At 44.0% G+C, this 17,583-nt stretch overlaps 1 protein-coding gene across 1 annotated transcript in view; it reads left to right on the top strand.

Moving 5' to 3' along the window:
• GP6 (glycoprotein VI platelet) overlaps positions 1-17,583 on the top strand; it is a 29,206-nt gene that overhangs the window by 7,890 nt on the left and 3,733 nt on the right. Inside the window, 7 exon segments of the mRNA XM_024755187.1 lie at positions 4,409-4,432; positions 4,434-4,497; positions 8,231-8,266; positions 8,382-8,639; positions 12,084-12,368; positions 15,318-15,371; positions 16,492-16,551. Coding sequence (XP_024610955.1) covers positions 4,409-4,432; positions 4,434-4,497; positions 8,231-8,266; positions 8,382-8,639; positions 12,084-12,368; positions 15,318-15,371; positions 16,492-16,551 — 781 coding nt within the window.

Below are 17,583 nucleotides of genomic sequence, written 5' to 3'. Positions count from 1 at the left end.
GCCGGGGATTTATGGTTTTTCCCTAGTTTTGGTGAACTTCCCCCTTTAGTTATGCAATTAAAATAAATAGAACACAAACTTAAAAACTTTTGCACAGCAAAGGAAAACGTAAACAAGACAAAAAAGACAACCCTCAGAATGGGAGAAAATATTTGCAAGTGAAGCAACTGACAAAGGATTAATCTCCAAAACTTACAAGCAGCTCGTGCAGCTCAATATCAAAAATACAAACAACCCAATCCAAAAATGGGCAGAAGACCTAAAAAGACATTTCTCCAAAGAAGATACACAGATTGCCAAAAAACACATGAAAGGATGCTCAACATCACTAATCATTAGAGAAATGCAAATCAAAACTACAATGAGATATCATCTCACACTGGTCAGAATGGCCATCATCAAAAAACCTACAAACAGGGCTTCCCTGGTGGCGCAGTGCTTGGGAGTCCGCCTGCCGATGCAGGGGACACGGGTTCGTGCCCCGGTCCGGGAGGATCCCACATGCCGCGGGGCGGCTGGGCCCGTGAGCCATGGCCGCTGGGCCTGCGCATCCGGAGCCTGTGCTCCGCGACGGGAGAGTCCACAGCGGTGAGAGGCCCGCGTACCACAAAAAAAAATAAAAAAAAAAAAAATAGTAATAATAATAATTCAATAAGTTTTGATGAGAGGAAGTAGAGAAGAAAGTTAATGGTAGGGTCAGTGAAATACAGCCACGTGGTTTGGAGTGGAGAGTAGAAGAAATAGAGGGGAATTGAGAATGTGTGTTGATTGATGGAAATAGACCCAGGGAGAAAAATAATGTGGACGATGTTGGGGAGTGACATTTGGTGGGAGAGCATAGTAGTAAGAGCTCAGAGTCTAGAAGAGGTGGCTTAATTAGGATTCACATTCTCTTCTGCACCCACTAGCTGAATGATCGTGTACACGTTTAAAAATTATTCTCTTCAATATCCTGTAATAGTCCATAACGGAAAAGAACATGAAAAAGAATATATATACGAGGCACTTCCCTGGTGCCACAGTGGTTTAGAATCCACCTGCCAGGGCAGGGGACATAGGTTCGATCCCTGGTCCAGGAAGGTCCCACATGCCGCAGAGCAACTAAGCCTGTGCGCCACAACTACCGAGCCTGCGCTCCAGAGCCTGAGAGCCACAACTACTGAAGCCCGTGCGCCTAGAGCCTGTGCTCTGCAACAAAAACCACCGTAGTGAGAAACACACGCGCCACAACTAGAGAAAGCCCGCGCGCAGCAACGAAGACCCAACACAGCCAAAAATAAATAAATAAAATAAATTAATATATAAAAAAAAGAATGTATATATGTATAACTGAGTCATTTTGCTGTACACCAGAAACTAACACATCTTCAATCAACTATACTTCCATTAAAAATTAATAAAAAGATAAAAAATATAAGACAAGGGACACCAAAGATTGCCAGCAAGTCGCTGGAAGCTAGGAGAGAGGCATGCACCAAGTCCCCCCCACTCTGCCCCGACCTCTACCCCGCAGTTCTCAGAAGGAAATCTGCCAGTGTCTTGATCTCAGACTTCTGCATTCCAGAACCATGGCACAATAAATTTCTATTGTTTAAGCAACTCAGTTTGTGATACTTCGTTATGGCAGCCCTAGGAGGCTAATATACCATCGGACTGGCAAAGATTAGAAGGCTGGGTAATCCCACACTTTTAAAAACTTTTTATCTTATATTGGAATACAGTTGATTAACAACGTTGTGTTAGTTTCAGGCATACAGCAAAGTGATTCGGTTATACATAGACACGCATCTACTCTTTTTCAAATTCTTTTCCTATTTAGGTTGTTACAGAGTACGGAGCAGAGTTCCCTGTGCGGTACACAGGTCCTTGTCGGTTATCCATTTTAAATGTAGCAGTGTGTACCTGTCAGTCCCAAACCGGGTAGCCCCACATGTTGGGGGTATTGGGGAGGTATGGGGATCCTCTTGCACTGTTGCGGGGGAAGAACCTGGTGCGGCGAATGCAGAGTTCAGTTTGGCAGTAAGTAAATGAAAGATACACTTAAGAGCTGGTTTGCCGTTGGGTGCATGTTTCAAGGACATTTCACATATGTCCACAGAGGCACATGTAGAATGATATTTCGCTCAGAATTGTTTATCTTGGAGATATTTGGATATGATGTGGCTGTCTGTTACTGGGACAGTGGAGGGATAAATGTGTTGGAAGCAAATCAATATTCTACAGATCTGTGAAATCTCTGTGGGCGATGGAAAGACGAATGACTTCCACGGCATTGCACAATTTACAGTATATACATTTTGCACGGTACGAAATCACGTTTTGCAGAAATGAACTAATTCACATGAGATATTGTAGAGTTGTTCCTTGGAGATGGAGAAAAGAAATGAGAACTAAAGGGCAGACGTAAAGTAAACAAGGGAGAGACTCTGCCTAGATCCATGTGAACATGTGCTAAACCAAAGGAAAATGATTTATTTGGCTCCCAGCACCCAAGCTTCACCTAGAAAAGCACATTTTCTTCTAAGCTCAAGTTTTCTCACCAGAATGGGACTAAAGCGGAACCTGTTTCTCAGCCTTGCGTGAGGATCAAATGAGGGAATGCTTGAGAAGTGAGGAGTATTATAAAGGGATATTTGTGCATCCAAATTTATCTTGCCCTCTAAGTCCCTGAATGATGTAACCCAACGGTTCTCAACTGGGGGTGATTCTGCACCCCCCCAGGGGACATCCGACAAGGTCTGGAGACGTTTTTTGGTTGTCACAACTGGAGGGGGCGTAGCGCTAGTGACATCTAGTGGATGGAGACCAGGGATGCTGCTAGCCCTATTAATACACAGGACAGACCTCGCCTACTCCAGCAGAGTCACGGGGTCCAAATGAACTCACTTACAAAACAGAAATAGACTCACAGAGAAAACAAACTCATGGTTACCAAAGGGGGTAGCGGGTGGTGGTGGGGAGATAAGAGTTTGGGATTAATAGATACACACTACTTATATCTAAAATAGGTAAACAACAAGGAGCTACTGTAGAGCACAGGGAACTATACTCAATATCTTGTAATAATCTATAAGGGAAAAGGAATATACATACCTACATATATATACATACATACATGTACTTATACATGTAAGAACACACATGTATATGTATGTATGTATAACAATTGCTGTGTGTACAAGTGAAACTAATACAACATTGTAAATTATCCTTCAACTAAGAGAAATAAAAGATAATTAAAAGGAAAAGAATCACCTGCGAAAGTTGGGCCATCCTGATCTGACCCTTATAATCGCTTCAGTCTTCGTTTTCTGCTCACTTAAGTCCAGCTACACCCGTCATCTTCTGGTTACATGAAAATGCCAAGCTCTTTATTTCATCAAGACTTCAGGGCAGGCTGAACGTGCTGCCTCTCCTCTATGAATATTTCTTACCATCAGGCGTGCCCTCAAACATCACCGCTCCAAAGAGAAGTTCCCTGAAACCATGCTATCACCGAGATCCGTCAGATACTATCCCGGGTCAGCACCTTGCTCAAAACACTTCTCAAAGTTTCCATGCATTTTACGCCGGTAGAGGTCTAAAATGGTGCCTTAACTTCCCATTCTCTCTTCCCGCAGTCCCTGATAACGTCCAGAGCCCTTTCTGTCTCTATGAATTTGCCTATTCTGGATATTTCACATAAATGGGATCATACAATGTGTGGTCTTTTGGGTCTGGATTACTTCACTTAGCCTAATAAAGGTTCATCCAGGTCGTAGCCTGTGTCAGAATTTCGTTCCTTTTAAAGGCTGAACGATATTCCACTGTGGTATGTATACACCACAGTTTATTGGTCCTCCCATCAATGGACATTTGAGTTGTTTCCATGTTTTGGCGATTGGGAATAATGCTGCTGTGAACACAGGTATACAAATACCTGTTCAAGTTCCTGCTGTCAGTTCTTTTGGGTGTATACCCAGAAGTGGAGTTGCTGAACCATTCACTGCTTGACGTTTGGAGGAGATGTTTTCCACAGCGGAGGCACCATTTTATACACCTACCAGCAAAGCATGAGGACTCCAACTTCTCCATTTCCTCACCAACATTTGTTAATATCTGTCTTTTTGATAGAGCCATCCTCGCGGGTGTGAAGTGATATCTCATTGTGGTTTTGACTTGCATGTCCCTAACGAATGCCAGGGAGCCTCTGGGAGTATCAGAACGCAGACGATGCCTCGCTAGGCAGACCTGCTGGGACACTGGGCTGGTGACGGGAGATAAGCCAGGCTCCTTGGAGCTTGTGTGCAAGTCATTCTACTGAGGGGACGCCTCCAGCTTGATGAGTCTCAATTAGGAAAAGCCAGGCCGATGGGGGAAGGGAGGAGAGCATTCTTCATTCCCATCACATCCTGTATCTCTGCTCCAGCCCGCACCCAGGGCTTCCCTCCTGGGCTATACAGCTCAGGACAGGCCGAGGAACCATGTCCCCAACCATGGCTGCCGCCTTCTGTCTTGGTGAGTCAATCTGCAATATGCTGAGGGATAGGCAGTGGGCTATGAGACAAAGAATTTTTAAAAATTATATCAGTACAAGAGGCAAGAGGAAACTTTCAGGGCAGGAGGTGACCAAGGGTCACCGCATTTATTTGTTGGGTGGGAAAACTGGGAGATGGTGTTTGTCTGAATTACTCTAGTTTATTCATGGCTGAGTTAAAAAATAAATACAGGTTTCCCAGCGTTGACTGCAACGTTCCCACTACTCCATGCTGTTTTAATTTTAATTAATTAATTAAAATATAGTTGATTCACAGTGTGGTGTTAGTTTCAGGTGTACAGCACAGTGACTCAGATATATACATATATATGTTCTTATTCAGATTCTTACAGGTTATTACAAAATATTGAGTATAGTTCCCTGTGCTATAGAGTAGGTCCTTGTTGTGTGTGTGTTTTTTTTTATTAAACTGTTATTAGATTCTTTATAAAAGTTTATGCTTCTTTTTACAAGTTGTATGAGAACATATAAGAAAACAATAAATTCTGTTGTAAGCCCCCCTTAACTCACCAACAGTAGCCAATACTTGTTTATCCTTCTACATTTATCTTAATTTTTTAGTACAAATGTGTACACATACGTACATAGAGTTTTTTCTTATAAAAATAAGAACATATGGTACACATTCTGCAGCTTATTTTTTTTTTTTATTTTTTGTGGTACGTGGGCCTCTCACTGTTGTGGCCTCTCCCGTTGCGGAGCACAGGCTCTGGACGCGCAGGCTCAGCGGCCATGGCTCACGGGCCCAGCCGCTCCGCGGCATGTGGGATCTTCCCGGACCGGGGCATGAACCCATGTCCCCTGCATTGGCAGGCGGACTCTCACCAACTGCGCCACCAGGGAAGCCCTGCAGCTTACTTTTTGACACATAGCAGTAGACATGTATAATTTTTAATTTATTCTTTTAAATAGCTGAATATTATTCCACAGTATTTAAACATTTCCTTGGCTCTTCGCTTTTTTTTTGTTGTTTATTTTTTTAATTAATTAATTTTTTTTTGCGGTACGCGGGCCTCTCACCGTCGCGGCCTCTCCTGTTGCGGAGCACAGGCTCCGGACGCAGAGGCTCGGCGGCCATGGCTCACGGGCCCAGCCGCTCCGCGGCATGTGGGATCTTCCCGGACCGGGGCACGAACCCGCGTCCCCTGCATCGGCAGGCGGACTCTCAACCACTGCGCCACCAGGGAAGCCCTGTTGTTAATTTTTATTGGAGTATAGTTGATTTACAATGTTGTGTTAGTTTCAGGCGTACAGCAAAGTGAATCAGCTATACATATAAATATATCCACCTTTTTAAAGATTCTTTCCACATACAGGCCATTATGGAGTATTGAGGAGAGTCCCCTGTGCTATACAGTTGGTCCTTGTTATGTTTTAATTTTGTTTAATGTGGATTTGGTATCAGGGCTAGATTACAGATTTAGCTTGTCAGTATCCCTCATGGTACTGGTGCAAACAATTCTGCCATTTGTGACAACGTGGACGGACCTTGAGGGTACTATGCTGAGTGATATAATCCAGATAGAGAAAAACAAATACTGCAGGATCTTACTTATACATGGAATCTCAAAAACCCACAAAAGCGGAGAGTAGAGTGGTAGATGCCAAGGGCTGGGGCTGGGGCAGGGGGGTGGGGGAAATGGGGAGGTAGATGTTGGTCAAAGGGTACAAACTTCCAGCTATAAGATGAAGAACTTCTGGAGATCCAAATTATGGAATGATAATCATAGCTAATAATACTGTAGCATATACTTGAAATTTGCTAAGAGAGTACATTTAAATTTCTCACCAAAAAAAAAAAAAGATAATTACGTGAGGTGATGGATGTGTTAATTCGCTTGATTGTGGTAATTATTTCACAAGTCATCATGCTGTAAACCTTAGATATATAAGATTTCTGTTTGTCAATTAACCTCACTAAGGCTCTAGTAAGAGTCCCCCTTAACAGGACTGGGGGTGGGCTCAGATGCGTTTTTACTGCCTTCTCCGTGTCAAGCTTTATTCTGGGCACGTGTGTGCATTATTTCCTTATTTCTTCAAAAGAACTTTATCGCTAAAAGGACCAGAGGCTCCAAGCGGCTAAGAAGGAAGGAAACAGTTGGTGTTACTGGGGATAAGAGTGTATACTATGAACACAAACTGCCTCTCATTCACTTATTCATTCTTTAAAGACACTCATGTAGCACTTACAGATACATTATTCTGTGTTTTTAAACGGACACTTACTCATTTAATCCCCATAACAGCCTGATGAAGTAGGGCCTACGATCATTCCCATTTTACAGGTGAGAAAACTGAGGCCCGGAAGGATGAAGTAACTTGTTTAAGGTCACACAGCTATGGCTCGAATACAAACTAAGGAATGTTTGCTCCAAATCCACATTCTTTACCACGAAAATATGCTGCTAGTGTTTGAATCTACCTGGTCGTGGGCCTCATGGGACCTACTATGCAATACATGCTGTATGTTATTTGTTGTTTACCTGAAATTCAGATTTCACTGGGAGTCCCATGTTTTTATTTGCTAAATCTGGCAACCCTAGGGAGACTTAAATTGCTAATGCTACTAACTCAGCAAAACGGTTAAAAAAAAAAGTCTTAGCTTGAGAGAAAAAGGCAGTTTTTCAACCTAGAAAAGAATTAGTTCAGTTAGAAGAGAAAATGGGGGGAAGGCACCTCCAAGGATAAAAGTGGAATTTATAGATGGTGCAGTTTGATAGATGTGTCAAGTTACATGGAAAGGCTATTGAAAATTGTGAAAAGAATTAGATACAGGTTCAAGGAACACTATGTGGATGGAAATAAAACATACAATTATTGATCCTAGGGAAAATAAATAGAAAAATCGTATGTAGGTACATTATAATGCTCAGGTGTGAATAATATTTGCACAGTCATAATAATGACTTAACCCAAAAGCACAAAATAGGGAGAATATTGATTTAACCCAAAAGCATAAAATAGGGAGGAATCCAGTATTAATGCACCCTGAGAGCTCTTGACTTACGATTTAATGCAAGACACCACATCGGGATCTAATATATGGCATGGTGATTATAGCTAATAATACTGTAATATATACTTGAAAGTTGCTAAGAGACTAGATCTTCAGTGTTCTCACCACTAAAAAGAAATAGCAACTATGTGTCCGGCTAGAGGTGTCAGCTAGTACTATGGTGGTAACCATCCTGCAACAGAAAAATGTCTCAAATCAACAGTTACACGTACACCATGTTACATGTCAATTACATCTCTATGAAACTGGAAAAAAGCGAGAGCCCCCTTCTAGCACACAGCTCCCACCACTCCAAAAGGAAACCTCATACCCGTTACAATCACTCCCCAATCCCCGCTCCTCCCGGTACCCGCCACCCCCCTCCCCCATCTACTGTCTCTGGACGGATTGATCCATCCTGGATGTTTCATATAAATGGAATCATACAATCATGGCCTTTTCTGGCTGGCTTCTTTCACTTCAATTACATGCATGTGTGTCTTTGAAAAAAAAATTATGACAAAAGAAAGCGAACACCTGAAACTAACACGTTGTTAATCAACTATACCCCCAACATAAAATAAAAATTAAAAAAAAAGAAAGCCAATGCATGCAAGTTTCTCATCCGGTGCCCAGCACGCAGGAAGTGTGGATTCATGCTGAGGTCCTGGTGACTGACCCTTTGCTTCTTTCCTCAGGCCTGTGTCTGGGGCAGGTGATACAGGCTCAGAAAGGTGAGTCCAGATCCCTCTTCTGGGTTCAGCCAGCGAGAGGGCAGAAGCGGGTGGGAGAGCCCAGGAGGAGGCTCTGTCGGAAGCTGACCTCTGCTAGACTCTGCTTCCCTTCCAGGCCTGCTGCCCAAGCCTTCCCTCCAGGCCCGGCCCAGCTCCCTTGTGCCCCTGGGGAAGCCGGTGACCATCAGCTGCCAGGGCCCTCCAGGCGCGGACTTGTACCGCCTGGAGGAACTGATATCCCGGAAGTATTTGGACCAGGCGGAGCTCTCCATCTCGGCCATGGAACAACGCTTCGTCGGACGCTACCGCTGCTCCTATCAGAGCGGGACCAGCTGGTCTCCCCCCAGCAACCAGCTGGAACTGGTTGCTACTGGTAACTGGGCGTGGGGTGCGGCTGGATTTGTAGCCGCAGGGCTGCGTGGTCCTCAGTTCTGGGCTCAGACAGTAGGGGTTATGGTGACCGTAAATCCAAAGTCCCAATCCAGAGTCCCAGAGGGGTTGGGCTTAGGGTGGGGCAAGCGAGGCATTGGCTTTAAGTGCTAAATTTAGGTGCCAAAAAACTCAGTAATCAACATAAGTAATACGTTAATGCAATATCTTAAAAAAAAACAACCCCAAACCCAAATCAATGCAAAAACATCCACGGTGTACACAATACCGCAATTTTAAGTAAAGACAAATCCCAGGAATGACGTTCCAAGCCACATCCAAACCTGACACAAGAGGAAAAATGCGTACCCCTCTAGCCACATTTATGAATTGAAAAAATAAATTTATTTCTTTATTGGCTGCACTGTGCGGCATGCGGGAGCTTAGTTTCCTGACTAGGGAGCCAGCCCATGCCGCCTGCAGTGGAAGCACGGAGTCCTAACCACCGGACCGCCAGGGAAGTCCCACGTGTATGCCTTTTTATTTTTATTTTTTGATGGAATAAAATCTTCTCAGCATATCCTTTTCTAGTTAATGCATTTTTAAATGATTATTTTCTGAAGTGGCTTCAAAAAATATTGAGTTTGCTTCCATCAAAGCCAGGAGAGTAAAATGAAAATGAATTCTGTTTATTTTTTGTATAAATAAAATATTTAAACTTAAAATAATGTGGCGAGTTTTAGTAATCTACTTTTAAACTTTTCAGTCTTTTTTCAGCTATGTTCATAACGTGGAAAAAAATGAACCGTAAAAAGCCGTAAAAACGTTTTGAGCCTTTTGCCTCCAATTATCGGGCAACTTTCACTGTTGTGAGTACCGTGTGCCAGGCGTGGATTGGGATGCTCTGTGGTGGTAATAATAGCAAGTTATATAGCAGAGTAGGTCCATGTTTCAGACTTCAGCGTGGCTCCCCTGGGCACAGGTGGATTCTGTCTTTGTTTAAAATCTTGATATTTTGTTTCCTGTACATGTGTTTGCATTCATTTTTATTTTAAAATTTGCATAAAAATAATATTTATCTTGATGACTGAAGGTTTTTTTTTTTTATTTCATCCGAAGAGAGTGCCTGGCTTGCCTCACCCTAACTCCTGACTACTTGAGGTACAGTGGTCCACCAGTGTGCCTTGGGGGCTGACTCAAATACTATCTTTTTTTAATTTTATTTTTTATTTTTAAAAGAAGGTAGCTTATTTATTTGTTTATTTATTGGCCTCACCACGCAGCATGGGGGACCTTAGCTCCCCCACCAGGGATCAAACGTGCGCCCTTGCACTGGAAGTGCAGAGTCTTAACCACTGCACCGCTAGGGAAGTCCCCCATCAAATACTATCTTCTCATTATTTTCCTCACCACCCTACTTAAAATTCCATCTCGATTTAAAATGGCACTCATCATTATCTGGTATGCCACGCATTTACTTATCTTTTTTTTTCTTAACTTATGTTTATTTATTTATTTTTGGCGGTGTCGGGTCTATCGTTGCTGCTCACGGGCTCTCGAGTTGCCGCGAGCAGGGGCTACTCTTCATTGTGGTGCCTGGGCTTCTCAGTGCGCTGGGTTCTCTTGTTGCGGAGCCCGGGCTCTAGGCGTGCGGGCTTCAGTAGTTGTGGCACGTGGGCTCAGTAGCTGTGGCTCGTGGGCTCTAGAGCACAGGCTCGGTAGTTGTGGCGCACAGGCTTAGTTGCTCTGTGGCATGTGGGATCTTCCCGGACCAGGGCTGGAACCCGTGTCTCCTGCATTGGCAGGCAGATTCTTAACCACTGCGCCACCGGGGAAGCCCTACTTATCTATTAGCTGTTGGCTATTCTTTCTTCCTGATGGGATTTTTTTTTTTTTTTTTTCTGACGGGATTTTTATTTCTAGAGACTAATACATAATAGTTGCTCAGAGGAAAAAATTGTTGAATGAATGAATGAGCCATAATTATCAGGCAACTTTGGCTGTTGTGAGTATGGCTTTCCAGGCGTGGCTTGTGACACTCCATGATGATAATAATAATATCAAATTACATAGTAGGATGGGTTCGCCTTTAGGAGCAGACAGCCTGGAGCCAACCTCCGTGATTGCAAATTTCAGCTCCCCCACTTATACTATCTTGTGACCTCGGACAAGTGATTCAGCATTGTGGACTTTCGTTTCATGTATAAAGTGGGGATATTTATAGGAATGAATGCATAGGTCTTTGTGAGGGTTCAGTGAATTGATAAATGGCATGGTCTCGGAACAGCACCTGGAATCTGGCACTCTAATACGTTTACAATATAACTATTGTATACTGTAATACAAGCTTACGGTATAATATCAGGTTAAGCTAGTTTGTTACTACCATTATATTTTGGGTGCTTGCTATGCACTCCGTATTCTGTTAAATGCTTAATACATATTGTTTCATCCAGTCATTCCCGTTTTATAGTAGAGAACACGGAGGCACAGGTATAGGGGGAGATTCGTCCAGCCCCTAAGCTGCAAAACCAGGATTTGAGCCTGGGTACCGTCATGTCACTCCTGTCATGCTCCCTTAACCACTTTGTGAGCTGGTGGTGGGAAGAGTAGCTTCTCTAGGCTGGATACAGCTGGAAAGTTCCCTAGCCTGTGAAGAGGTGGGGGAACCTTCCCATCCCCACAGCTGAGACACTGGCCACCATCTTTATTTATTTATTTATTTTCAGTTTTAATATTTTTTTAATGGTTTACAATGGTGTGTTAATTTCTGCTGTACAGCAAAGTGATTTGGTTATATATATACTATTTATTAAAATATTCTTTTCCATTATGGTTTATCATAGGATATTGAATATACTTCCCTGTGCTATACAGTAGGACCTTGTTGTTTATCCATTCTGTATATAAAAGCTTACATCTGCTAACCCAACCTCCTACTCCATCCCTCCCCTAGCCCCTTCCCCCTTGGCAACCACCAGTCTGTTCTCTATGTCTGTGAGTCTGTTTTTGTTTCATAGATATGTTCATTTGTGTCATATTTTAGATTCCACATATAAGTGATACCATGTGGTATTTGTCTTTCTCTTTCTGACTTACTTCACTTAGTATGATAATCTCTAGTTACATCCAGGTTGCTGCAAATGGCATTATTTCATCCCTTTTTATGGCTGAGTAGCACTCCATTGTATATATGTACCACATCTTCTTTATCCATTCATCTGTTGATGGACATTTAGGTTGTTTCCATGCTTTGGCTTTTGTGAGTAATGCTGCTATGAACATAGGGGTGCATGTATCTTTTTGAATTAGAGTTTTGTCCGGCTATATGCCCAGGCGTGGGATTGATGGATCATATAGTAATTCTATTTTTAGTTTTCTAAGGAACCTCCGTACTGTTTTCCACAGGGGCCACCATCTTTAATACCAGAGTTTTCTTCTCTCCCAGGAGTTTTCACCAAGCCCTCGCTCTCAGCCCAGCCCAGCACGGCAGTGGCCCCAGGAGTGGACGTAACTCTACGGTGTCACAGCCAGTATAGTTTTGACCAATTTGCTCTGTACAAGGAGGGGGACACTGGGCCCTACAAGACACCTGAAAGGTGGTACCAGGCTGATTTTCCCATCACCACGGTGACTGCTGCCCACAGTGGGACCTACCGATGCTACAGCTTTTCCAGCAGATCTCCATACCTGTGGTCGGCCCCCAGCGACCCCCTGGAGCTCGTGGTCACAGGTTAGGGGTGCAGACCAAACCTTTCCCCCCAGCCTTCACAGGCCCTGGTGGAAGCTCCAAGGGGAGGGAGCAATAGGCATGAAGAAAGTGGGAGGGCAGGAGAAGACAGAGGCTTTGGAGGGTGTATGAGTGTCTGAGTGCTGCTGTAACAAATCACCATGAATTCACTGGTTTAAAATATCACAGATTTATTACCTTACAGTTCTGGAGGTCAGAAGTCAAAAAGGGGTCCTGCGGGGATAAAACAAAGGTGTCAGCCAGCCTTCTTTCTGGAGACTCAAGGGGAGGTTTCTGGTGCCTCTTCCAGCTTCTAGAGGTGCCTACGTCTCTTGGCTTCCATGGTCCATTGCTCCATCATCAAAGTCAGCAACATAGCATCTTCTAATCTGTCTCTGACTCTTCCTCCTTCCTGCCTCTCTCTTATGCTTTTAAGGACCCTTGTGATTGGCCCCACCCAGGTAGTCCAGGGTAATCTCCCCAGCCCAAGATTCTTTTCAAAAAATTTTTTATTGAAGTATAGTTGAGTTACAATGTTGTGTTAGTTTCAGGTGTACGGCAAAGTGAATCAGTTATACATATACATATATGCAGTCTTTTATTTTATTTTTATTCTTTAAAATTTTGTTTCTTCCTTTTTCCTTTTTTTTTTTGGCCGCATTGCGTGGCATGAGGGAGCTTTAGTTCCCCGACCAGGGATCAAACCTGTGCCCCCCTGCAGTGGATGCATGGACCCCTGGACCACCAGGGAATTCCCTACTTTATTTTATTAATTAATTAATTTATTTTTAGGCCGGGCCATGCAGCGTGTGGGATCTTAGTTCTCTGAGCAGGGATCGAATCTGCGCCCCCTGCATTGGGAGTGTGGAGTCTTAACCACTGGACCACCAGGGAGGTCCCTTATTTTTATTTAAAAATTTTTTTTTATATTTTATATTGGAGTATAGTTGATTAACAATGTTGTGTTAGTTTCAGGTGTATGACAAAGAGATTCAGGTATACATATACGTATATCCACTCTTTTTAAGATTCTTTTCCCACACATTACAGAGTACTGAGCAGAGCTCCCTGTGCTATACAGTAGGTCCTTATTTGTTGTCTGTTTTGTACATAGTAGGGTGTAGGCATCGATCCCAATCTCCCAATTTGTCCCTCCCCCGCTTTTCCCCCGGTAACCATAAGTTTGTGTTCTATGTCTGTGACTCTATTTCTGTTTTGTAAATAAGTTCATTTGTACCCTTTTTTTAAGATTCCACATATGAGCGATACCTTGTGATGTTTGTCTTTCTCTGTCCTGCTTACTTCGCTCAGTGTGACAATCTCTAGATCCATCCATGTTGCTGCGAATCAGCCCAAGATTCTGAATCATATCTGCAAAGTCCCTTTTGCCATGGAAGGTGCCACAGTCACTGGTTCTGGGGATTAGGATACTGTCATATTTGGGAGGCCATTATTCTGGGTATACACACTAAGAAAAATAAATTTTATTTATTTATCTATTTATTTATTTTTGCGGTACCTGGGCCTCTCACTGTTGTGGCCTCTCCCATTGCGGAGCACAGGCTCTGGACGCGCAGGCTCAGCGGCCATGGCTCACGGGCCCAGCCGCTCCGCGGCATGTGGGATCTTCCCGGACCGGCACACGAACCCGCATCCCCTGCATCGGCAGGCGGACTCCTAACCACTGCGCCACCAGGGAAGCCCTAAATTTTATTTTAAAAAAATTTTTGGTCATGCTGTGCAGCTTGTGGGATCTTAGTTCCCCAACCAGGGATTGAACCCATGCCCTCAGCAGTGAAAGCACAGAGTCCTAACCTCTGGACTGCCAGGGAATTCCCAAGAAAAAAATGTTCATTGCAGCTATGTTTACAATAGCCAGGAGATGGAAACAACTTTAGTGTCCATCATCGGATGAATGGATAAAGAAGATGTGGCACATATATACAATGGAATATTACTCAGCTATAAAAAGAAACGAAATTGAGCTATTTGTAATGAGGTGGATGGACCTAGAGTCTGTCATACAGAGTGAAGTAAGTCAGAAAGAGAAAGACAAATACCGTATGCTAACACATATATATGGAATTTAAGGGGAAAAAAATGTCATGAAGAACCTAGGGGTAAGACAGGAATAAAGACACAGACCTACTAGAGAATGGACTTGAGGATATGGGAGGGGGAAGGGTAAGCTGGGACAAAGTGAAAGAGTGGCATGGACATATATACACTATCAAACGTAAAATAGATAGCTAGTGGGAAGCAGCCGCATAGCACAGGGAGATCAGCTCGGTGCTTTGTGACCACCTAGAGGGGATAGGGAGGGTGGGAGGGAGGGAGACGCTAGAGGGAAGAGATATGGGAACATATGTATATGTATAGCTGATTCACTTTGTTATAAAGCAGAAACTAACACACCATTGTAAAGCAATTATACTCCAATAAAGATGTAAAAAAAAGAAATTTTAACACTATGAATAATGCCTTGTGACTTGTCGAGGTAAAAAAAAAAAAAATCCACAAGCAAGCAGCAAGGGTGGTGCGAGGGGAAAGCGGGGCTGTGTTTTATTCCTTCGGCAGTTCCCTTTTCTCCCCACATGGGATGCCTGTCTTCCCCAGATGTATCCCATAGTTTCTGTCTCCTCACCTGCTACCCAGGAGGCAAGAGCCCGGTTTGTTCCCAGGGAAGGCAGGTAAGTAAGACGGCAGGTCACAGAGATCCAGAAGAAAGGAAAGCACTGAGGTTCGAGAAGCAGGGAAGGCAGCTGCAGGGAGTGTCATTAATCAGCCCCAGAATGTGCTAGGTGTGCCTTTCAAATGCGATTTAACACCCACGACAGTCCAATGATGGAAGCATCTTTATTTTTATTTTCCAGGTGAGGAAACTGGGTTTGCTCCGGATCCATACCTAACAGAGCACAGAACTCTCTCTCTTTTCTTTTTCTGATTTCTCAGGGACCTCTTTTACCCCCAGCTGGTTGCCTACAGAACCACCTTCCTCTGTGACAGGTAAGTTCTGGAGGATTCACCCTGGTTTCCGTGGTATAAGGCACATGGACCCCCTTTTCTTTCTCCTCTTTGTCTAGATTTCTCAGTTCATTTCATTTGCCTCTTTCACAGATTCGCTTTATTTTAAAAATTCCTTATTTCTGCTTGTAAAGAAGGTATAATAAATGTATAGATGTGACTATCCCCTCCTCTCTCCAGCCTTTCGGGGATGGTTTATGATGTCTAACCTGTAGAAGAATAAGCAGGGTGGCTTGTAAAATTGTAGATTCCTGGGCTCCAGTTCTGAGTCTCTGATTCCATTGATCAGTGGTTCTCAAACTGTAGTGGGCTTGAGAATCACCTAGAGAGCTTATACAGGACAGATTCCTAGACCCGTAGAGTTTCTGATTCAGAGGGTCTGGGGTGGGGTCCAATACTTTTCAAGTTCCCAGGGGTTGCTGATGCTGCTGGTCTGGGGATGCTACTTTGAGAACCACTGCACTATCTTTTGTGTGAGCCATGGTCTTCCCAATTTTCATGGCATCTCAGCTGCTTCCGGCGGTATCGGATGTCAGCCTGTGTCTTAAGAAATAGTACGCTAGGTCTTCCCTGGTGGCGAGTGGTTAAGAATCCACCTGCCAATGCAGGGAACATGGGTTCAAGCCCTGGTCCGGGAAGATCTCACATGCCGCGGAGCAACTAAGCCCGTGCGCCACAACTACTGAGCCTGCGCTCTAGAGCTCGTGCTCCACAGCAAGAGAAGCCACCGCAATGAGAAGCCCGCGCACAGCAACGAAGGGTAGTCCCCGCTCGCCGCAGCTAGAGAGAGCCCGCACATAGCAACAAAGACCCAGTGCAGCCAAAAATAAATAAATAAAATAAATCTAAAAAAAAGAAAGAAATAGTATGCTAGGCTGTGACATCTCAAAATGACACCTGACCCCTCATTTCTTATTAAGCCACTCAGAAGTAGAAGGCAGTATATTTTGGGCTTTTTGAGTTTGTCTTTCCTCTGTGTCTGGGCAGTGTGTGTTAGAGAAATGGGTTCCAGGGAGACTGGATATCTGAGAAGGGGTATGGAGAGTAGGGACTTACTGGGCAAACCTGGCATTACCCGGTTCCTTATAATCTTCTTGCTTAGAATTCTCAGAAGCCTCCAAGAAACTGAACCACTCACTCGTGAACGAAGTTGCCACCACTGGTGAGTAGCCAGGCGCCCACTGCCCAGCAGAAAGGAGTTGGAGGATTGGGCTCTCTTCCATCATCTCAGGCTGTAGGCTTTTTTTTTCCTTTTAATTTTTAAAAATTTTACCATGTTGTGTTTCTACTGTACAGAAAAGTGAATCAGCTGTACATATACATATAATCCCCTCTTTTTTTGGATTTCCTTCCCATTTAGGTCACCACAGAGCACTGAGTAGAGTTCCCTGTGCTCTACAGTAGGTTCTCATTAGTTATATATTTTATACACAGTATCAGTAGTGTATATATGTCAATCCCCCTCTCCCAATTCATCCCACCCCACCCCCGCTTCCCACCTTGGCGTCCATACATTTGTTCTCTACGTCTGTGTCAGGCTGTAGGCTTTTAATCTGCTTCTCAAAACCACCTGATTCTTCCCAGGAAAGTCCTGGGTTTGAAGATGAGGATGGGATGGAGATGGGCTCTGAGCTTGGGGGCAGAAGAGTGTTCTGGGTAATGTGGCTCTTTCCAAGATGGCGGCACCAAGGCTATCATGGGAAGGCCATTGCTCGTCCCTACACATTGCTCTTCTGACTTGGCTCTGATCCATGTGTGTAATCTCGTTCCCATTGCTTCCAGGCAGAGCCCATGCTTCAGCTCCAAATAGATCATAGTTACCTGGACACAGTACATTTTTCTTATTCCTCCAGTCCAGTGCAAATATGCTTCCTTTATGTTGCCATTCTCTTTGCCCTTGGCTTCCCCAGAAAAAAGTCTCCATTTCCCCCAAGATGGAAAACCTTTGACAGATCCCCAGAGGACAGGTTAGATATCTCCACTGCGTCCACACAGCTCTAGCTTTTTTTAGGTTCCTGATGCCAGCAGGGTCTTTCTAAGACCCTGATGAGATTCCCCTTCACCCTCTGTTCAAAACCTTTCTGGGTTCCCAGTCACTCTCAGGACAGATGGGAAAACTGACTCATACATGTGAAGTCGTTTGCCTGAGCCCCTGCATCTAATAAGTGATGGGTCTGGGGTTCAAATTGGAACA

Source organism: Neophocaena asiaeorientalis, unplaced genomic scaffold (genome assembly GCF_003031525.2).
Source record: "Neophocaena asiaeorientalis asiaeorientalis breed wild unplaced genomic scaffold, Neophocaena_asiaeorientalis_V1.1 scaffold694, whole genome shotgun sequence".
Lineage (NCBI taxonomy): Eukaryota > Metazoa > Chordata > Mammalia > Artiodactyla > Phocoenidae > Neophocaena > Neophocaena asiaeorientalis.
Note: the sequence above shows the minus strand (reverse complement) of the source record. Positions and strands in the feature narration are given on the sequence as shown.